General features: G+C 35.5%; 1 protein-coding gene across 1 annotated transcript in view; it reads right to left on the bottom strand.

Moving 5' to 3' along the window:
- The window catches only part of LOC308621301 (titin), a 299,757-nt gene that overhangs the window by 98,920 nt on the left and 177,746 nt on the right, over window positions 1–23,091 (bottom strand). Inside the window, exons 180-204 of the mRNA XM_081241746.1 lie at window positions 22,702–22,770; window positions 20,446–20,526; window positions 19,469–19,543; window positions 18,718–18,810; window positions 18,216–18,278; window positions 17,779–17,868; window positions 15,926–15,973; window positions 14,966–15,367; window positions 14,514–14,792; window positions 13,992–14,267; window positions 13,696–13,835; window positions 12,784–12,910; window positions 12,428–12,691; window positions 11,871–12,137; window positions 11,471–11,734; window positions 11,243–11,382; window positions 10,956–11,082; window positions 10,572–10,838; window positions 10,196–10,462; window positions 8,796–9,062; window positions 8,564–8,703; window positions 8,013–8,139; window positions 7,082–7,224; window positions 1,952–2,075; window positions 1,152–1,418 (exon numbers count right to left, since the gene is read on the bottom strand). Of these exons, the coding sequence (XP_081097872.1) occupies window positions 1,152–1,418; window positions 1,952–2,075; window positions 7,082–7,224; window positions 8,013–8,139; window positions 8,564–8,703; window positions 8,796–9,062; window positions 10,196–10,462; window positions 10,572–10,838; window positions 10,956–11,082; window positions 11,243–11,382; window positions 11,471–11,734; window positions 11,871–12,137; window positions 12,428–12,691; window positions 12,784–12,910; window positions 13,696–13,835; window positions 13,992–14,267; window positions 14,514–14,792; window positions 14,966–15,367; window positions 15,926–15,973; window positions 17,779–17,868; window positions 18,216–18,278; window positions 18,718–18,810; window positions 19,469–19,543; window positions 20,446–20,526; window positions 22,702–22,770 (4,407 nt within the window). The remainder of the gene's footprint in view (window positions 1–1,151; window positions 1,419–1,951; window positions 2,076–7,081; window positions 7,225–8,012; window positions 8,140–8,563; window positions 8,704–8,795; window positions 9,063–10,195; window positions 10,463–10,571; window positions 10,839–10,955; window positions 11,083–11,242; window positions 11,383–11,470; window positions 11,735–11,870; window positions 12,138–12,427; window positions 12,692–12,783; window positions 12,911–13,695; window positions 13,836–13,991; window positions 14,268–14,513; window positions 14,793–14,965; window positions 15,368–15,925; window positions 15,974–17,778; window positions 17,869–18,215; window positions 18,279–18,717; window positions 18,811–19,468; window positions 19,544–20,445; window positions 20,527–22,701; window positions 22,771–23,091) is intronic.

The raw sequence follows: 23,091 nt of genomic DNA, 5'->3' as shown, positions 1-23,091 counted from the left end.
CACGTATAAGTCAGGTATAAAGTCCATTAGTGTGACAAAACAACATGCTTTGAAGGGAAGGGTGATTTTTTTTTTTTAATCTCTGGTTTCATTTATCTCCAGAATTAAGTCGGTGGATATATAGGATTGGAGAGCTGCCCACATGCCCTTCCTTCTTTCAGGGTTCCTCGTGAGTCCTTCCCAAGATGCCCTTTCTTGATCAATGAAATTCTGGGACACAAGTGCTGGCTAATAGGCTTGAAGATATGCTCATTGTTGCTGAGCCTTCTTAGAATAGAGATAAAGTAGGTAACAAAGGGAAGAAGGAGACCCAAGAAGCTATTCTGTCATAAGCGAAAGCAGAGCAGCCACAAAGTGGAAAGAATAAAACAGACCAAGATGCATGGAAGCACAATCAAAGCCACTATGAGCTGTTGACAGATGGGAAGCAACTAAACCAACAGCAAATACTGCACAAAAAGAAAGACGCTAAAATATTATTGCTGGACAAATGAATGAATGAATGAAAAAAATGAGCTAGCATGTGGCATTCTGAAAAAAGACGTTTTATTTTCCACCAGAGGAAGAAGTAGTGCTAAAAACCATTAGTACTCTCTTCATTTATAGGACTCAAAGGATACAGGCTTCTTTCCATCTTCTTTTCATTCTTATTCTCAGAGACAGCATTATGTGAATGGGCTTTATCATATTACAGCAGACCTCTAGTGTGCTCCTATTCAGACTGAAATTTCATGATCATTTTCTAGTGGTTCCTCATACCTGAAAATTCATTTTCCTTCCAAGTGGCAATTGCTTTCCTTTCCTTTTTTTTTTTATGACACCCCTCTTGTCTTTTTAAATTCAATTTGTCCTCATCTGTATTGAGATATTCCTGCAGTAGGCTTACCCCATGTAGACAAAGAGCACATCTCTCACTACTCAGTGAGAAGCATAGCAAAAAGTGATCACTCTGCCTTTCTCAGACCAGATGTAGTGGAAGGACCTCTCTCTCTTTTTTTAAACACATAAAATATCATGTTACGTCAGTATCGATACTGTAAGTTGCCAAGAAATGCGGTTAGGCCAAGAAGGGCATGCAAAAAGTGGGGTTTTTGTTGTTGTTGTTATCAAAGAGTTGCAAGTGAAAAGTGCTGTGTAAGAAGAATACTTACGCACGACGTTCAGGTTACAGGAAGTCTTAAAATCCTTAGCATCACAAGTGTATGTTTTAATATCCTCTGGGGTGCAGCCGTGTATAATAAGTTTCCTGACCCTGCCATCAGCAACAATTTCATACTTCTTGTTTTTGAGAATTTCTGTCCCATTTTTGAACCATTTCACCTTAGCATTTTCTCGGGATACTTCACACTCCAATACCGCAGTGGCTTCCTCTTCGACCGTCTGGTCCTCAAGAGGCTTAGTGAATTCAACTGGGGGTTCTGAAAGAATCATACTAATTAGCCAAGGTATTTCTCCTTTCTTTCTCCAAGAGTTTCAGCACCTCCTCAATTTTCCTCTCGTATCTTGAGGGCTTTTCTGTTTTTAAGTTTCATTTGTAAGTTTTGATTCCACTCAGATGTTTTTGTCTAATAATGATGTTTCATCATTATTTTTATATACAGAGGAAAAGCATTTTTAGAGAATATGAAACATCAAGGAAATAATAGCCAACTCTTGGTTAAGAGAGTGATAGATACCTATTGATAATAATTCTCCCTCCAGCTGTTTATGAAATGCAGTAAAAACAGTGGGGATGGAAAAAGGAAGTAAAACCTATTCTAGCCAATTTTGGCTTTTTTTTTTTTTAGTAGTCTGTGAAATATTTTGTCAAGCCAAAAAGTAAAATTAGACTTTCTGATATTTGGTGAATTTTAATGATCTGTGGTACTTACCATATACAGATAGTTGAGAGTTGGCATTATTTATGAACCTCTGCATTATACATGTTTTAAAAAATAAGCCATGTGATTACCTTTCACGAAGAGGTTGGCTTGCGTTTTGAAATCTTTTGCTACTAGTTGGACTTCTCCAGCATCCTCTAACTTTACATCCCGCAGAGTAAGTGTATGAACTCTTCCTTCTGAACGTGTGACCACCTTTTTTAGAAAAAAAAATAAAGATGCAGTTTAAGAATATATGCATGGTAACTAAATTTATCATGGTGATCATTTTGAAATCTATAGAAATATAGAATCACTATGTTATGTACCAGGAACTAATATAGTGTTACAGGTCAATTATACTTCAAAAACAAACAAACTCACAGAAGAAGGGATCAGATCTGTGTTTTCTGGGGGTGGGGGGGTGAGGATGGGGGTTCATTGGATGAAGGCAGTCAAAAGGTAGAAACTTCTATTTATAAGATAAATAAGTACTAGCGATGTAATGTACAACATGATAGATATAATTAACACTGCTCTTTGTTACATATGAAAGTTGTTAAGAGGGTAAATCCTAAGAGTTCTCATCATAGGAAAAAATTTTTTTCTATATCTTTAATATCTATATGAGATAATGGATGTTCACGAAACATTATGGTAATTATTTCATGATATACCTAAGTCACATCATTGTGCTGTACACCTTAAACTTATACAGTGCTGTATGTCAATTATATATCAATAAAACTGGAAGAAAAAAAGAATATGTGAAACGGCATTCCTATATATATATATATATATATATATATATATATATATATATGTATGTGTGTGTGTGTGTGTGTGTGTGTGTGTATTTTTTGGTGCATTTAGTTCATTCAGGTAAACAGTTTGAAATAGTGCTCTCCAAGTTGTTTTATAATCATTTGTATAGTATATATGTATTTGAAAATAATTCTAACCAATAGTTTGGAATCTTTTAAGGAAATTTTAGGCTTTTATAGTTTCTCAGTTACCTTTACATAGTTACTAGGAGGCCTTTTATGTTGAAATGCCTAGGCAAATTTATATGTGTGTATTTATATGTATACATATATATTTGCCTCCATTCTGCTTCTGGGTTTATATATATAAAGGAAGAATTTAGAATAGCTAAATCATGAAAGGAAGGGGAAAAAATGATTGCAGATAGTAAGTTGAAAGTAAACTTATGTTCTAAATGCAAGGTGTTTGCCTTGCAATGAGCTGGAATTCTTCCCATTTATTTTAGCAATTAAAATTATTTTGCAAGCCAATTAAACTGCGATTAAAATAATTTGTACAATTTCTTAATTTTGTTCAAAAACACAAATGAAGATGTTGCCTCTTCTTCCCTTTCATGTATTTGCACCTCATGACTGGTAAAATCAGGTATCAGGCAGGGCTACAATCGTTCACATAGCAGTGAACAAATGGATAAAGGAACTTCAGAACTAGTTAAAACAGGAGACCACTGTGATCTTAGAATATCAAGACAAATACTGCCATTACCGTTAACATTTGGATGATAAATTCTTGTTGCAAATGCAACCTCAGGTGGTTTGAAGGGGTACAGACTGTAGGAAAATGAATTGTCAAAAAGAATACACTGCCTTGGGCTTCCCTGGTGGCGCAGTGGTTAAGAATCCACCTGCCAATGCAGGGGACACAGGTTTGTGCCCTGGTCCGGGAAGATCCCACATGCCGCGGAGCAACTAGGCCCGTGTGCCACAACTACTGAGCCTGCACTCTAGAGCCCACAAGCTGCAACTACTGAAGCCCGCGCGCCTAGAGCCCAAGCTCCGCAACAAGAGAAGCCACCGCAATGTGAAGCCCGCACACCTCAACAGGGAGTAGCCCCCGCTCGCTGCAACTAGAGAAGGCCACACGCAGCAACGAAGACCCAATGCAGCAAAAAATAAATAATAAAATAATTAATTAATTAAAAACAAGAAAAGAATACACTGCCTTGATATGGGCTGCCTTTAGGTCCCATAATTGTGGCATGTGCAATTGAAAATCAGGCTACAGACAGGGCCATCCTGACAGTAAATAATAAGACAGTTGGAGGTTCTTCCAGTTCTACCATCCAAAAATTCCATAAGACACTGTGCCCTGTCATACAGATTGACTTTGCTTCAGAGTTCACTTAGAGTTAAGAATTTGATACAAAATTTTTCACCAGTGGAACTGTTTATTATGCTGGTGTAAAAAAAAGAGTCAGGAATAAAATTTCATATAAAGGTTTTTCCTTAGTGAAGAGCTGGGCATGGTTATTAATATAACTACCTTAATAATTGAGAAAGACAAAAACATAATAAGGGAAAATAAATAGGAGAAGGTAATTAAGATATGTCCTAGGAACACAGCTACTTATTCAAGGACATGGTGCTTGAATGGGAGAAAAACTGTTCCTGTGATGACGTTTCAATATAAATTTTGAATTTAAAATTTGGACTGTGATTTAGGGCTATTTGAAAATGTATCTCAGGTTCTAATCCACCAACAGATATGTCTTATCTGTTAACATGTTGTTTTATCATTGAAATTCCTCTGAGGCTACTCTAGAATATTCTGTTACTGAGAACTTGGCTCAGAACACAGTGGTTCTTAGGAAATAGCTCATATAGAGTATACACTGATTATGTTAAAGGGCAAAAAACTAACAGCTACCTTATAAAAATAAACCAATAATGTGAATGCTGAAGATTTTGTGGTAGATTATGTAAAGATAATGTTAGAGATTATTCCTTTAAAATATTGTTAACTTATAATGGAAGCATATTACTATAATACAATAGGCATTATGACTGTGACCAAGCTCTTAAAGTTTAAATACAAAATTCTCAGTGGCCATTTAGGACTTAGCAGTCTTTTCCTGGACTGATGGCCAAAGGGGGGAAGAAAACCACAACTCATGTCTGAAATTTTCTCTTTTGATTTTCTATTCTAATAATGTGTTTTTGTTTGGTTGCAGAATGTTTAGCCTCCAAAAACTATACCAAAGTGAAGATGAAAGGCCTGAATTAAATTGATAATAGCTAGTTTGTTCTGATAGACTTAATTTAAACAAAACCTGCAAAATGTAGTAAAATGACTTTGTTTCACAGTTTATATTTCAGTTCTTTATAAAAAGAGACTTTTGATAATATACGAGCAAGTTCACAAAAGGCTGAAGTATTTTAGGTGGCTAAAGTAAAAGATTAAAATTCCTATGCCAAGAGAGACACAAAAAGGCCCAATAGAATTATAGTAAGGTGATCCTTTCTAACCTGAGAAAAAAGTTCCGTGACAATAAGATAAATGTGTGTGTGTGTGTGTGTGTGTGTGTGTGTGTGTGTGTGTATTTTAGTAAAAGAAATGTAACTCAGATTTTTAGGAGTCTATATTTTAATTTAAAATAGCATAGTTTTTATATACACTACTATAAATAAAATAGATAACTAATAATGACCTACTGTATAGCACAGGGAACTCTACTCAATACTCTGTAATGGCCTATATGGAAAAAGAATCTAAAAAAGAGTGGATATATGTATGTGTATAACAGATTCACTTTGCTGTACACCTGAAACTAACACAACATGGTAAATCAACTATACTCCAATAAAAATTAAAAAAAATAAAAAATAAAAATAAATAAAATAGTACAGTTTTTACATTAGAAATAATGACTGATCTTTAATAAAAGCTCTTAATTTGAGCAAAAAATATTTAGTAGCAAAAGAATAATATCTTTTGTCCTTAAGCAGTGTTCCTTTATTCAAATCATGATTTTATAGATCTAGAAAGGATTTTGAAGTCAACCAAGTCTCTGCCTTTAGACATGAAAGCAGTTAAACCACACTTAACTGGACAAATGTATATTTTTAAGAAGCAAACTTGAAGGTGGAGATGCCTCCATCACCCAGTTCAGTATTTAGAAGACCTCACGGTGAGGACAGTTTCCTCATATTAAACTTAATTCTCTTGCTGCAATTTGAACGTATGGCTGCTTTTTCTATCCTTCGAAACAGGAGATCAACTGGTCATTATTGTCAGTACAGCAGGCAGATTTTATCTCTCAGATGACTGTTAACTGAATCACCCTTCAATCACTTTGGCAGAATACTAGTTTTTTGTTTGTTTGTTTGTTTGTTTGAGAACAGTTGTTCAAAGGCATTTCCCTTCTAATACTTTAATCAACTTTGTGGCTCTTTGTTAAACTGAATCCCTTTTAAATTACATTCCTATAATTCTTAACAGCTTGATTTAAACTGAGAGCTTGATGCCACATTTGATACTCTTTCTAAAAATATTGAAAAAAAGCTGACAGAGAACAATGAAATGCCTTGTGCTTTCTTTCCAACCCATGTTGGGCATTTTCTATAATTTTATTTCAAGAATTAAAAATTAATGGTGAATTATAAAGATAATTTAGACACACGCATTGTCTTAGGGGGCAAAATACATAGCTCAATTTGGGTAAACTGTATTTTGGGCCTATCTGAATAATCACTCTGGTTTTTACTTACGGGTGAAATTTGGGGTAACACCAGAAGCTAGTTATTCCCTAAAACTTCTTAAAGTATATTTGTTCATACATGTGGGTAATCACAGAGCCCTTCTTTCTTGCCAGCACCATCCGTTGCACTTTAAATAGTCCACTTGCATTCCAGAATTGGCACAAAGCACTTGAGGGTTAAAAATAGCTTTGGAGAAATGCTTGAAGAGCAGATATCTGCCCAGAAGTTATCTCAACTACTTGATCAACTGCCTGAAATGGAATTTCCATCCTCTCCTCTTAATCTTCTTATATGCAGAACACTAGATAGCATGGAGAGAATTAGCCATAAATCTTAATCTGTACCCTCGTTAGCACGCATTGAATCAGAAAGCCTTTTTGATCCTTCCTGTCTTTCAATGAATTAAACTATCACTTATAGCTAATGAGTGTTTGCCTTTTCTTCAAAAACCTAAAACTTGATCATACTTAAAATGTTAATTTCCATTTCAATAAAAATATCATCAGGTTAAACCAACAAAAATGAGAAGAATCTGCTTTACAATTTCAGCAGAAATCAGGCTTGAGTAGGGAAAAGAAAGGGAAAGGGAGCTGAGGGGATGGACGTAGGAAAGCAAAGAACAAGGAACACACACGTGAAGATGAAAGAACTGAGGGAAAAGGAAGAGCAAGGCAAGGCAACCGCAGTCCTGCTTCTTACCTTATCGCTGGGCTCTAGTTTCTTCCCTTTGAGGTACCATTCCACTGGGATATCCTCATAAGACAGCTCGCAGTGGAAGGTGGCTGTTTCTCCTGCAGTCACTGTGACATCCTTTAGAGGCCTCAGAAGACCAATGACTCGTGCTTTGCGAGAGGAAGGAAAAAGCTTTGGGTGACTCATTTTGTAATTCCAGAAGGATAAATACAGATTTAGTTATTAATCTCCATGGTTGCTTTCTTCAAGAAGGAAAGAGCCACAGGACTGCCCACTGTTCTCACTCCCATGTGGACGTGGCCCCTTGGTGCCCAGAAGGGGAGAGCTAGTGGCCTGAGAGTGGATATCTGTAGGGGCCCTTTCGTTCTGATATATAAGGTCAGCAAGAAATTAGTGCTGCATCTGTCTGTGCCGGGCGTCAAGTTCCTTTTGCTACGTAAGGTATGCGACTTCTAAAATAACCAAGCCTCTGATTGGGAGAAGACAAGGGCCGCTCAATGTCATAGCCTGTCCAACCCATAAACAATTTTGCACCTTCCAAAAATGTTAGCCTGAAATGAGTCTGAAATGCCCACACAGCAAAGTTTTTCTTTATGGTGCTATACTTGTACAGCCACTTGAAGGATTTCTTTAAGGGTCTTTAAGTGTTCTGAGTTAGATTCTTTTTCTATGCATATCTACTTAGAGTGAAAGAATTACGAAGTGGGAGATTCTGACTTAATTTTCTTTTGTTCAAATGGCAAGGTCAGTGAAATTTCCAGAACTTTAGAATCTGAACCACAGTTGTATGAGGATGACAAAAAGTAAATACAAGAAAGCCAGTTTCTATACTTTAATAATGTTTTCTAATTAATTGAATAAATCCAATTAATTTCACTCACATCCATTTGCTGCAGAACTATACAATTTGTTTTCAGCAGAAACACGTAATACTTACGTTTTACTCGGAGGTGGGCACTAGATTTAACATTGGCAGCTTGGAAATCTACCCCACCGGTCTGGTCCAGGCGGCAGTTGTGCAAAATAAGGAAGTGCATTTTGCCTTCTTCCTTGATCTCACACTCCTGTACCCAAAGAAAGAAAAGGTTTCGTAGGAAGTCATCTTCTTTGGTATTTTTTTCTGAGGACATAATATCTTAATTAAAGGAATTTACAAATAACTGGTGAGGTGACTATATAATTTTGAGTTTTGTGAAAGAAAGCTAACAAATATTATTCATGAAGGCAATGTTTATTTTAGCCACATCATTTTGAACCAACTAGCAGCATTACAGAATATCTACAGCCTCATACCACTATGCTGGATCAAAAATAATGCAAGTGTACCTGTCCAAGCCCATTCATAGACCCTAATAGCTCTCTTTGGTTTGAGGTCTGGTAAAGAACCTGATATGTTTTAAATGCCCTGCATGCAGTCTGACTTTTCTCCTGTCCTCTTCTATTTCATACAGCTCCTCTACGTGTTGACAAGTTCAGAAATAGCCTTACAGGTGTTTGGAGTAGCGCCTCTCCCTTGAGTTTCCAGTTGGCGTGGATATCATCTTCCGAGATTTCGGTTTCAAAGCGGGCCGTCTCAGTCTCCATCACCTCCACGCTGTACAAGGGTCGCACCAGTTTAATTTCCCGATCTAGAAAAAGTGCAGGGTCAGCATGTGTCATTGGCCTCTGGCAGAAATAACTCCAACAGCTTCAAGAGTGAAACTCGTGGAAATGTCCTTACCCTCAATCTCAAGCTTCCCTGAGGTTTTATCTGTCCCACAGTCACAGGTGTACTGTCCAATATCTGATTTCAAGGCTTTCTTTAGGATTAGCATGCGCTTCCTGCCATCTGCCTTAATAACAGCATTTCTAGATGGCTTTATCTCCTGTCCATCTTTAAACCATTTCACCGGTGCATCTGCTTTGCTAATTTCACACTGTAGAATCACTTCATCTTTCTCTGTGCCAGTGTAATCTTGAAGCTTTCCTGTAAAGTATGGATCTCCCTCTGCAAGTAAAGTGAAAAAATTTTATTAACCACTTAAGGAGATGACAGTCTCTTGGACAGTTTAAGGGGCAGCTCACAGAGGTCTGGGTATGTTTAGAAATTGCACCATGGTTTGGTTCCACAAACATTTAACATGTTTATGTTCAAAAGTTCTCTAAAAGTTAGAAACAGAATCAATGCCTGGGATTTATCAAAATCTTATCCATCTATATTATTTTTGAAGTATTTTATTAACAGTAGTTTGAAAGATACAATGACATTTAGTTTCAAACTTAATTATGTGTTCCTTCATTCTTCAGATGAATTTTTAATTTCTTAGCAAATCTCTTATGCCTCGTTTACCTGTAAGCTTTCAGATTCACATGATTAGTTTTTCTTATATCAATTGTTTGCCTTTGATAGTTTCTATATATGTTAGACTTTGTATATAATATGCCTAATATTAAGGGCCCAGGAAAAACAATGAGCTTTATTAATGTAAGTTCTGTGATTCCTAGGGACTTGAAAAACATTTTTCTGAAATAATTTTGATAAAGTGAGGGGAGAAGAAGTATTTATATTTCTATTTTTTAAAATTTATTTATTTATTTATTTTTGGCTGTGTTGGGTCTTCGTTTCTGTGCGAGGGCTTTCTCCAGTTGCGGCAAGCGGGGGCCACTCCTCATCGCGATGCGCGGGCCTCTCACCATCTCGGCGTTTCTTGTTGTGGAGCACAGGCTCCAGACGCGCAGGCTCAGCAGCTGTGGCTCACGGGCCCAGTCGCTCCGCGGCATGTGGGATCCTCCCAGACCAGGGCCCGAACCCGTGTCCCCTGCATTGGCAGGCAGACTCTCAACCACTGCGCCACCAGGGAAGCCCTATATTTCTATTTTAAACATGACAGGGCTCAATAATTAATTGAGTTTTAATTCTGATTTGAACTGGCTATTTTGTGAGCCAGAGTCTATCCCTTTAAAATCCTCATATTTTTAGGTAAAAACATTTGAGAAACAAGCCTAATAATATATGTGATAGCTTCTTAAGGACAGGTGTTGCTTTCATGCAATATAACCCTTGAAAGAATTTTATATAGTAGATACTCCACAAATTTCTGATGAATTGAATACAATAAATTGAAAAAAAAAAGCACCTACCTAGCACAGTGAGTTTGGCTTCTGAACTTAACCCCATAGCTTCTACTTTAATTTGAGAGGTGTCATCAATAGAGAGGTGTTTGAATGTGATGGAATGCGTTTTCCCTTCATCATGCATTGAGACGAACTTGCTGGTATGCAGGCGCTGGTCGTTCTTGAACCAGCGAACATGAATGTTATCATGGGACAGCTCCACAGTAAACACAGCACTTTCCCTCTCTTTGGCTGTTACATCCTTGAGTGGGGTGAGGAATTTCAGTCGGATTCCTATCAAGAAAAAAAAAAACCTTATTAATTCCAGTCCTTAAAGGAAGATATATAAAAGCAAAAAAAAAAAAAATCACTTAAAGTTGGCCTATCTGATAAAACTGTTTACCTTCAATGATCAGTTTGCCACTTGTGTGCTTATCTTCAGCTTCAAATATGTATTTTGCTTCATCTTCAAAAGCAGCAGATTTGATCACCAGAGAATGCCTAGTGCCATCCTTAAGAAGCTCAGTTTTGTCATCGCCTGTGATTTTCTGGGTTCCTTTCAGCCAACGGTATGTTTTGGGCTCCCTGGATACTTCACACTCAAACTTAGCCTCATCTTTCTCAAAGACTTTAACATCACTGAGAGGCGTGATGAAGATAAGTGGCAATTCTGAAAAAAGAAGAGGGTGTGAATGAAGCCAGAATATGATTCCATTCATCAATTCTGGGTCCCATAAGGAAGCCTGGCAAGGAAAATACAGAAGGGTGGCTGGCAGGTGGAGTGTACCTTTCACTTTCAGATTGGCTGCAGATTTAGCGTTGGCAGCTTGGAAGGAGACCTCGCCTGTCATATCCAGCTGGCAGTTATAAAGGACCAGAATATGCTTCTTCCCATCTTCAATGATTTCACGGTCCTGTTTGGAGTGAGGTTAGGGGGAAAGAGAAAGGAGAACATCATTTTCATCACTGGCTATTTCTACAAATAATCAAAGAGATTTCATACCAAAAATGTATCATTTTTCACCAACAACCAAGCAAGCCCCCCGCCTGTGTGATCAGATCATTGTGACTTACAGGGGAAGCAGTTAAAGGCTCTCCTTTTAATTTCCACTGGCCATGGACATCTGGTTCAGAAAGTTCGATTTCAAAGCGAGCTGTTTCACCCACAAACACTTCTACTCCATACAGAGGTTTTTCCACTTTTATTAGTTGGGCTGAAATTATACAGACTTTTGTTCGAATGACTGAACAAATACACTGCAGGTTCAGATGGGGTACATTTAAAAATTTTACACAACTCACCCTCAACAGTGACATTTGCTTTTGTCTTGTCTGTGCCACAGTCACACATGTATTCGCCTTTGTCTTTCAGTTTTGCCTTTTTGATTTTTAAGATGCGGCGCAGGCCGTCTGCCTTGATAGAGTATTGGGGTGAAGGTACAATCTCTTCCCCGTCTTTAAACCATTTCACTGGCACATCTTTGCTCACTTCACACTTCAGAATAATCTCATCCTTCTCGACTCCAGTCTTATCATGTAATTTCATAGTGAAGTAGGGATCGGCCTCTGTGAAAGACATTCAGCAGATAATCAGAAGAACGTGAAAATGAAAGGTAATTAAAGAGTTACAGGTTGCAAAATGTTTATTACCCACTCCCACCACCCAAAAACTGGCTCTCTGGTTATAGTTGGTCACATATACCTAAGACCTTCAGATTTGCTGTGGAGCTCAGGTCCTTAACCTGAGCTTTGATCTGGGATATATCATCCAGTGTCACTTCTCTCATTTCCAGCTTGTGAAGCTTGCCCTCCGATGAGATGAGTACAGTTCTGCTTGTGTGGAGTTTGGCATCATTTTTGAACCAGACTACGTGCATTTTTTCATGAGAAAGTTCACAGACAAAAGTTGCTGTTTCACCTTCTTTCACTGTTTGATCTTCAAGAGGTGATATGAATTTCAATCTTATACCTGCAATGCAAGGTAATATGCTCAGAAATACAATTTAGTTCAGAAATATTCCACTCTAATCTGTCTGGTAGACAGAATCTGTTTCACATGGCATTTATTGAGTCACCTTTTCAAATGGAGCTATCCTCCATTAAAAAAAAATTAAGGGGGTTGTTTTGATGGCAATGTGAAAATAAAGTCATGGGGCCGATGGTCACTTACAGCTGTTAGAACTTGGTGTTCTGTCTTTAAAGTCAGATATTCATGTGCCTAACTATGGGATGTTAGAGGCAGATCTCACCAGCTCTCACCTGTAACAAATAATCTTGCTGAGGTCTTCTTGCCCTCCACTTCAGCGGTATAGACCCCTTCATCATCAAACTGAGAATTATTGATGACAAGAATGTGTTTCTTTCCATCAGTAATGATATCAAACTTGTCAGATGACTTGATTATATCAGGTCCTTTAGACCATATAGCATTTGCCTCTCGAGTGAGGACACATTCAAATCGAGCCTGTCGCTTTTCTGGGACCGTGACATCCTTCAGGGGCACGACAAAGTCAAGTTCGATTTCTGAAAATCAAACATTAAGAATGAGGTTTTTCAGAATGCAGAGGACTGTAAGATGAAGTTGAGCACACTCCACGAGTTCTAAAGGCCAATACCTTTTACTGTCAGAATGGCAGTCGTGACTGCATTAAGTGCCTGGTAAAGAACTTCACCGGCCTGGTCCAGTTTGACTTTGTGCAAAGTCAAGAAGCGTTTTCCACCATCTGCCTTGATTTCACACGTCTGAAAAATGACAGGTTTAGTTAGCATTTGAATGAGATAGAATGTTTCAGATACAGATTTCTACAGAGTCATAAAAATAACTGTAATACTACTAATAATAAAAATAAGGAAAAGTGTTTTGTCATAAAATTTTTTAAAAATTGCCGAGCTGAAAGCAGGATTTAGACTACAATATAGCTGCTAAGTGCTGTGTTGTCGTTCCCCCTGCTCAAAATAAAGTTGTTTCTTAACTATACCTGTCTGCTGTACCCCTGTAGCAGCCAGGGACGCTTGGTCTCATACATGTTAAAAAAAAAAAAATTGCCCAGCTGTCCACAAATAATGCATCAAATTTCTTCCCCTCTTTGAGACTTCAGAAGCTGGAAGTAACTCCATCATTACTGAACCAAATCTGAATGTCAAACATGATTACAGAATGTAGTTATTTTATATGACTAACAACTTATTTCTTTTATTGATGTATAGTTGATTTACAATGTTGTGTTAGTTTCTGCTGTACAGCAAAGTGATTCAGTTATACATATGTATACATTTTTTAATGTTCTTTTCCATTCTGGTTTATCACAGGATATTGAATATAGTTCCCTGTGCTATACAGTAGGACCTTGTTTAACCATTCTATATGTAATAGTTTGTATCTGCTAACGCCAAACTCCCAATCCATCCCTCCCCAATCTTGCCTCCCCCTTGGCAAGTCTGTTCTCTATGTCTGCAAGTCTGTTTCTGTTTTGTAGATAGGTTCATTTCTGTATATGACTAACAACTTAAAATTAGAAATTACTCACAGGTGAGGGCCTTAGAAGTTCTCCCTTCAGTTTCCACTCTCCGGGAATGTCTGCCTCTGAGATTTCTGCATCAAAGCTTGCACTTTCTTTCTCATAAATGGTAACATCCTCTATCGGTTTAAGCAATTCAACTTCACGATCTGTATTGGTAAAGGATGAAATACCGTAAGGCTTTCAACAACCTAAAGATGCTTTTGTTTGTGTGTGTGTGTGTGTGTGTGTGTGTGTGTACATTGTTTTGCCTCAGGCTCATATACAAAGCTTATCTTTGAGAATAAAAGGTAAGATTTTTATACCTCCAAGTGTCAGCTTTGCAGGGTACCTTTTCCCTTCAACTTCCACTGCATATTCATCAATGTCTTCTGGCATAGCGTTCTTAATCTTGAGGTGTATAAGATTTCCATCTCTTACTATCTCAGTCTTCTCAGTTGGTTCCAAGGGGATTTCATCATATCCTTTGAACCACTTAATGTTTGGAGTATCCTTTGCTATGACACAGGTGAAAACAGCTGTCCCCTTGGGTTTCACATGCTGATCTCGGATGGGTTTCACCAGCCAGTCTCTAATGACTTCTGTATGACAGTTAGGTCAGAAAGATAATTATGATCTGAACAAGTAATATAAATAACTTCCTTAGTAAATTTCAGAAATCAGAAAAAATTCTCAAAACTGGACATGATTAATCTGCTATGATTTGATATTCCCCCTCTTAGATAAGGTATACGACTACTGATATCCTATACTGGGAAATAAAATTCTCTCTTCTCTTTTCTTAATATAATAATAAGTAGAACTAAATTTTCCAGCAAAGTACTAACCTACTACTTTCACACAGGATGAGCACTCCAGGTTGTTGGCATTTTCCACGGTCACTGTGTACGTCCCTGCATCGTAGTCATCTGCATCACTGATGGTCAGGGCCCGCATCAAGCCAATGATGCTGGGCACAATTTTCCCGGGTTTCTCCACCACAATCTTGCCATCTTTCCTCCAGACCACATCACGTTCTTTATTTAACTCGCAGCTCAAGTACAATGGCTGTCCTTTGACCACTGTGACTTCCTCTTCAAGCGTTTTTACAAAACGCACAGGAAGTTCTGTGGAGAATTGTGGTATTAAGAATCTGCAGAGACTTTTCAATACGTACAATATTTTCAATGAAATAAAACTTGGAAACAAGAGGTTTTGTCTAAAATGACAGTAAAAGTTGCTATTGAGGTTTACTGTGTTAAAGTTTAATACAGACTGTATTCATAAGACTGGAAATTACCTTCAACAATCAGTTTCGCAGTGGAGGTCTTTTCCTTATTTCCCAGACGTAAAACACAGGTGTATTCGCCAGCATCAGAAAGATGAACGTCAATGATATGCAGCTTTCTGTCTTTCCCATCAGCGATGAATCTGTGCTTTGGGCTCTCACGGATATTGCTACCATCTTTCATCCAGCTTGTAACTGCAGTGGAGGGGGAGACTAAACACTCAAAGATTGCAGAAGAGCCAACTGACTCTGCTTCCGTCAAGACAATGTCTTTGATTTCTTTCACAAACTTCAGTGGCACGGCCTTCAGCTGGTAGGTGAACGGAGCTTCGGCAGGCGGTTTCTCTCCACCACTTCCTGGTCTTAACTTTTTCCTTTCAGCTTCTATTGGTGAAGGAGTCTTTTTGGCTACACCTAATTCAAAATAAAATTAAAAGTTGAATTGCCATTTCCATAAGGGTCAGAAAGTGCATATCTGGCTGTCTGCTGCCAGTGAAACCAGTGAGAGTGACCAGAAGACAAGAAGAGAAAATTAAAGACTAGGCAACTGAAAGGTCAATTGAAGTTATCCTGCTTTCTTTCAGAAAGAAATGAGGTGGCATAAGGAATCCATGAATAATAAACGCTCTTCATTTTCTCAAGTTTTAAAGCCAAATATATAATGTCCAGATTAGCATCTAAGTATTTTATCTGTCATGTATAAATATCATGTATATGAAGAATGAAACTAGGAACTTATAGGGTTTATTATGCTAAAGTATATATTTTATATATGTATTACCCACCTGAATAATATTAGAGGTATATTAGTTGCAATATCAGAAGACATACTAGTTTTTGCCGAATCAATTAGAAGTCTTAAAGATTAATGTAAATTTTGAATTATTCCCCCCTCGTACAGAAAATTTCCCTTGAATGTAAAGTTTCCCAGAGTGAAAGGTTACAATTCAGGTACAGGGAAATGAATCTTACCTTTCATGGGAACTTTTGGCTTGGCAGCCTCCTCTTTCGGTGCTTTGGCTTTTGAAAAAAAATAAAACTCAGCATTTAAACAATTTTCAGACTTATTTCATGCTTAGTAGTAAACCACATGGGATGAGTCATGCTCTTTATTATAAATATTAATGCATAAAGAAAAAATTGGATTTATATGACTTCCATGGAGAATATTTGGATATTTCCAAGAAGGCATATTCTGAGAGTGATGTGACCAAGCTAAATTGCCAATGTTTTTAGGATTAAAAAATTACTTTCAGCAAGTAATTCTCGCATTTCTGGAAGGCTTACTCTTTCCTTGTGAAAAAGAGTTTTATTCTTGCTGAGCTATGTAAAGTATTTTATATGTTTATGTATGTGCTGGTTATGTGAACCAAGGAAATACGTTTTTGTCAACAAGGAATCAATGTAGGCAAAAGGGAAATGACCCAGAAGTTACTAAAGGGCTTTCTTTATTAAGTTGGGCAGATAAATCCGGAGAAGACTAAGGACAAAGAAAGGGTCTATGTTCTACAAATGCACGGATTCCTTTGAAGATTTACCTTAATTAGACAATGAACTAAGGCAGAACCAAGACAGTTCCTACACTTAGAGTTTAATTCAGTTCACTCAGGGGCAGTATAAACTGTAGAATCAATTCCCTAGTGTCAGGCTCTGGGGATGTGAGAAAAGCTGTATTTTTATACATACTTAATTATCTCAATGGCAGTTATCGTCTTTTTCTGAACTAATAAAAGTTATCACATAGAAATCATAAAAGCTTAAAAGAATAATGCCCAAACCACAAATATCAGTGACAAAATATGTTAATATAAATATTAAAATTAAACTACAGCCAGAAGAACATAGTATATTGTCTCATGTTATTAAACACAATAAAAACTCAAATATTTCTATAGTGCTTACTATGTACCAAGCACTGTGCTAAGTGTTTTGCATATATTTAATCCTCACAATAATCCTAGTAGGTGGTTATAGTTATTATTCTGATTTTACAGACTAGGAAATTAAAATTTAAAGAGATGAAGGAAGTAGCCAAAGATCAAATAGTTAGGACGTGTATTTATCAATGATCAATACATGTCAAATCACTTTTGGTTTTGAGATTATCACCTAAGTGATGAACTACTAATAGTTCATGTATAACTAATAAGTATTTTGTTTGTACCTGAGATATCTGTACTACTGAGTTAGTACATTTAAGAAAATTATTATTGATCTAAATTCTTATATAGATTTAAAGGCTGAACTATGCAGTCCTTTTTTTTTTCCCGTTCATTGTGGTAAAATATACCTAACATAAAATTTGCCATTTTAACCACAAAATTTTACCATTTTAACCATTTTTAATGCAACTTAATTCAGTTGCATTAAGTACATTCACAATATTATGCAACTATCAACACTATCCATTTCCAGAGCTTTTTCATTATCTCAAAATGCAATCTTTTTAAAAAATGAGAAATGATTCCTGCAGGGCACATGGGAGATTTGATCTCCATGGGATTCCTATACGTATGTCCTTAGAGAGTATCTGTACATCTTAATTTTCATCAGCACTGAACATATTCATTACTTAATCTCAAAAGCATATAAAGAAATGGTGTTTTGCAGGAATGTACATTCCAATTGAAACACAATAGGCAGCCATGGGTGAGAGATTAGGTTGCTATAGAGTAGCAGATGAAGAAAATTTAATTGAGAATTTATATAAGCTCCCACAATTGAAATGATGCCTATGTTTCAACAAAAAGAGAGCTTGATTTTTAATGAAGTTTTTATTAAGCCATCAAAACAAACAAGCAAAAAGAAAACCACAGAATAAGTACCTGCTTTCTCTCCAACGACTGGCACCGTCACTGGGGCAGCGATAGGGGCTGGTGTGGGCTCCAAAGGAGGTGCTTTGATTATTTTCACTTCTGTAGAAAGATGTCCATTGCATTAATGTATCCTTTGTCACTTCCTAAAACATCATTTGGTGGCCTATTTGCCTTCTCTGATGTAACTTTAAAATCTCCTAATAACTGTTTTTTCAGAGAACAATATATTCTAACTATAATAAAATCTATATACAATATAATAATATATTTGAATATATGTAATGTATGATATTAAATAAAATATAGCAATATAATCTAATAATACATTGGGACATTAGAAATCATTTGATGCATGTGGACTTTACTCCCTTTTTCTTATTAGCTACACATTAATTGTGTGAAACATGAAGGAATATGCTGTCGACATTGAGGATAAGCTTGCTTACCTGGTTCAGGCTTTGGTTTTGGTTCAGGTGCAGGGAGAGGTATTGCTGGCTTAATTTCAGGCACTAAAACAATTCACAGTAATAAGCAGATTATCACACTATTTTTGAAGTTTTTCACAAAGTCAAACCAAAATTGGGCATGTTTAGCATATCTTGGAAGGTATTAGAATTTGTACACATATAGTCACCAAGTCAAATGCTCACTCCAAATTTATTTTGCATTTTAAACAAAATACATAGAAAATATAGTAAGGCAGTTTTACTGGTTCTAATGTTGTTTTTCATCTCATTGCCCATAAATACAATTGTTTTAGTTTTTTAAACTTAGTAATTTATTTAACAAATGGGTGGACATGAGAGTGAAATGGTAAAGAAAATTAAGCTGGATGAGATGAGCAGATCAAGGTCATGTGTTCAAATCTTAATGCCAGTGTAATGATATTTTAATTGATGCATATTTGTATTTTTAGAGACAACTAAGAAAATGCCAGGAAGTTTGTACCTTTTGCTGGTTCAGGAACTTTCCTTTCCCTTTTGGTCACAGTAGTTGGAGGTGCTTCAACCTCTTCAACAGCTTTTGGAGGTGGTTCTGGCACTTTAAGATAATAAGATGATTTTCTAGCGTTATTTTAGGATTTGAATCCTTCGAAATCAACTGACCTGAGATAATCAGATCAAACTTTTTTCAAAAGCTCTATTGATGGCTTAAAAAAAACCCTTATATTCTATCAATTAATTTCTATTTTCTCTTCTTGATTCTGCTTCAACTTATTTTTCTTTCTTTTATTTCACCTATACTTGCCTCCCAACTCCATTATCTCTCCCTTTCCAAATCACTTCGAAATAGTTCCAAATATACTCTTTGTGACTAGGCGAATGATAAAAATCAGCCCACTTAAAAGCACCCAAATTTTATGAAACATTTCTGACACCCTCCCATGAAGTTATTTTGCAGCCAACTTGATTATTTCACAACTGTTTCTACTGGAAAACTTAAGTGGCAAAATAATAATAATAATAATAATAATAATAATAATAATAATAATAATGAAGTGCAGGGAAATGCATGAATGTATTTGAGTACTATAAAAATATTTAAACAGAAAGCAGACAATGGAAAACATAGACTATGTGACAGATGAAATATGAAGCTACATTTATATTTAACTCCATTTATGTTTACAAGATAAACTTTTTGTTAAATGTCCATTTTGTTAAAAGATAATTTCACAAATTGTTACTGAGATTCCTACCTGCAGGTTTTTTAATTTTTTCTACTTCTTTACGTTCTTCTTTAGGTTCTTCTTCTTCAGGTCTCTTTCTTAGAACTTAAAAGACAAAAATATTTATATGTAAACCAAGACAAACAAATGAAGATGTTGAATAAATTTGACAAATGCAAATAATGTACAAAGAAAGGAAAGTGAAAAGCATGCAAGCTAGTGCACCGGGAAACTTGGTATTTACACCAAAAATGCTTTAAAAAAAATCAAAGGTTGTTACGTTAATTAAAACAACACTCAGAGTCACTTTATATCTATGTAGATAGTCCGTTCAAAGTTAAATCCCTGGTAGAAATGACCCAAACACAAAATGAATAATTTGAATAGCAACAAATTCTAATCACAATCCAATGTCATAATTTAATGAGAAAAGAAGCATTTAAATAAGTATAAAGTTTACTGAAGTGGAGATGGCCAAAGAAATGTAGCCTAGAAATAAGTAATTCTATGTGAAGAAAATGTTAGAATTTGATTCTTCATTCAAATATCTTGTTTCTAATTCTTTAATATTTTATAAGTCAAAAAAAAAGTTAAGTTTTTAGAAAATGTTATTTATTAGTTGTGGTAATCCTGTGTTACACTTTTTAAAACTGAATGCTGAGTTTAGGTTTAAATAGTTTGGTGTAATTTAGAGTATTTAAGAGGTTTAGTGTATTTTACTACATAATTTGATTATGAAAATGGCAGCTACGGTCATTAGTTTAGAATATTATCAATTTAGTCATGTCTATTAATGTTGTAAATTTCAAGATACTCTGCTCACAAAGTTTGTATTCTTTTAAAAAGGTGGAAATGATCACATTTAATTTTCAATATAACTACAGATGAATTTTGATAAATTGGGAATCTAATTAAAAGAAAACCAAAGGACAGAAACATTTTGTAAGCTTTCAAGTCCTTTTTGTGTGTGTATTTCAAGCTGATATAACAGTTGAAAAATACTATACCGCTTTTGAGAACAGCTTCTTCCTTTGGTTGAGGTTTAGGTTCAGGAAGTAATTTGCGAACTTTCTTTTCACCTCCAAGCACTTAAAAGAATATGATTTAAATTTTGAAGTGAATTCATATAAAAAGTAAATTTCAACAAGAAAAATGTCTCTTTCAAAACTAGTAACTACTGTATAAGTAATAATTTTTGTTACATATAAATATCACAGAATTTGAAAGCAAAGAATACACTTCAAGTTGTTTCCTCTGCAAACATCTATATAACCTTGTGATGAAATTCAATTGCATTAACTACAGGCAAATATATTCATTCATCTTAAAAGTATCTATATTGACTTTATGAATCTTTCATCAAATACAAGGTTCTTGACAGCATCTTTGCCCCAATCTGCAATTGTAGATTGCCCATATCTACTCTGATATCTCCCTGATCATCAACTATAGTAGGTGTTAGTGACATTATTCAATCTTCTCCACTGATGAGAGAAGAAACCCAAAGTATCTGGAGTTTGATAAGTTTCTTAAGAAGCATCCTTTCTTAAGGTCCCCTTTTTGAACTAATACTAACCTAAAATTATAGAACTATAGAATTTGAAAGCTGGTGTTAGAGCTTATTTTTAATGAATCAGAAAATGTTCTTGAATTTAAACTAAAACGGACCCAAGGAATTTCGAATTAATCCCATCTTTAGTGAATATCAAGCATGGCAGAAGATACTATATACAGCAGCCTCCTATTACTACTGTAGCCCTAATGGTTTTGAATGGGAAAAAAAAAAAAAGAGAGAAACACTTACTGATTACTGAACCATTTTACCTCTCTACTAATCTCAATTAATTTAAAGCATTATTTATTTGTATCATGTAACATTATATTTGCTCACACACCTACAATCTGAATTCTTAGCTATTTCTAAATTTCCCATTTGGTGCTTTAAAAAAGACATTTGCAATTCATTAAAAAGTTTTTGTTTTATGTGAAAACACAGCCATGCCTAAGTCTCTTACTTCAAATTTTAAACATGCAGAAGGCAAATATGTAAATATTTCACTTTAAATAATGACTTTTTTCTGTCAAGTACTGATATTTTAAGTAAAATTTCACAGTTAAACATTAAATTTTTTTATCCATGATAAATTGTGCTGGCCTTCGATACTATTTTCAAGTTACCAATATTCGTAATGTAAACCATTTTCATTGATCAAACTGGAGATGCCCATGCATTTAATTAACATAAGTTGGAATGGCATAATATCCTTTTCTTATTTAATGGATATAGTGAAAGTATATCTTTGTATTTGTTTTTCCATATTATTATTTTATTTTAAGATCTTACTGACATATGAGACTCAGGTGTAGAACACACCATTGTAGTTATTACTTTTAAAGTAATTATATGTCATTACATGTCATTTTAATATTTGCGTGGCTTTGTAATAATCCTTTACTGGTTAACATCCATAGCAATATTATTTTGTATTCTCCATTTTATAAATCAGGAAATATACATTCAGATGGGTGATTTTTCCAAAATTCCAGAGTGAAACAAGAACAGATTCAACTTATGAGTCTGGATGTGTTAATTAAACAGAACACTGTTACCCACCATACTTATTGGAAAAATTCACAATTTTATTTTTAATAGATGTTTTATGATTCATTTATTTTTCTTTAGGGTCTAAGTTTAAATAGGGAAGAATATTGTTTAAAGAGAAATAAATTTTGAAAAAATGACCTGCAGTGATAATGAAATTTCCCTACAACATGAGATCTGTACACTGAAAGAATGTCTTGGAGTCCACGAGAAAAAAGAGATAGGAAAGCCGCAAGGAAATCCCTATAAATCACCTTAATACTATAGAAGGAGAACAGGACTTATTTTTAGTGCTTATAACACTGGCTAAAATATTGTTGTTCAGGTGAAGTTGCAAAGCATTTTAATCTAAGACATGTCCTGATATTAATGTCAGCTAACCAGTAAAATTTAATATTTTTGAGTTTAGGAAAATGCAAGAAGACATATGTAGATGAGATAAAGAAAAAAAGATCTATCCAGGAATGTATGAAATTGATGGGAGACAAAGAAAGCAATACTCATGAAGCAGGACCATAAAAGATACAAAAATACAAGAAATCAATGAGACTACTCTGATTATTTTAAAAAAGGAAAGAAGAAGAACATTCTAGAAAGCAGGAAGAGCAAGGAGTCAGATGAAGGGATACTGCATATGAGCGTTTTCTAGACTGTGAAATACCTTTCAGAGGTGTAAGCTCCACTGGTTCCAGAGCCTCAGGTTTTTCAGGAACTTTCTTCTTTGAAACAGCTTTAAAGAAGATGATCTTACTTTCATTATTTGTTTATTTAGTCTTATCTGAAGCAAATTATTAAATACCTGCTCTAAGGATCAAAACCAGGCTTTGCTTATAACTCAAAAGCATTAATAACAGCCAAGAACAGCCACTGAAGAACATACAAGAAGCGTTCAAACCATGAAAACAGATTGCAGTTTTACTCCAAACTTGAGTAGTAAGTTACAGTCTGGCTGAGAAGGAAGATAATTTTTGTTCTTTGCAGGAGGAAGAAATTTTCCTTTGCATATAAATTTTACATGAAGGGAAATGTATTTAAGTGTGTGTCCTCATGG

The sequence above is a fragment of the Mesoplodon bidens genome (assembly GCF_964165515.1).
Source record: "Mesoplodon bidens genome assembly, chromosome: 8".
In the NCBI taxonomy this organism is placed as follows: domain Eukaryota; kingdom Metazoa; phylum Chordata; class Mammalia; order Artiodactyla; family Ziphiidae; genus Mesoplodon; species Mesoplodon bidens.
The sequence above is the reverse complement of the archived record's forward strand: the minus strand, read 5'-3'. Positions and strand labels throughout refer to the sequence as shown.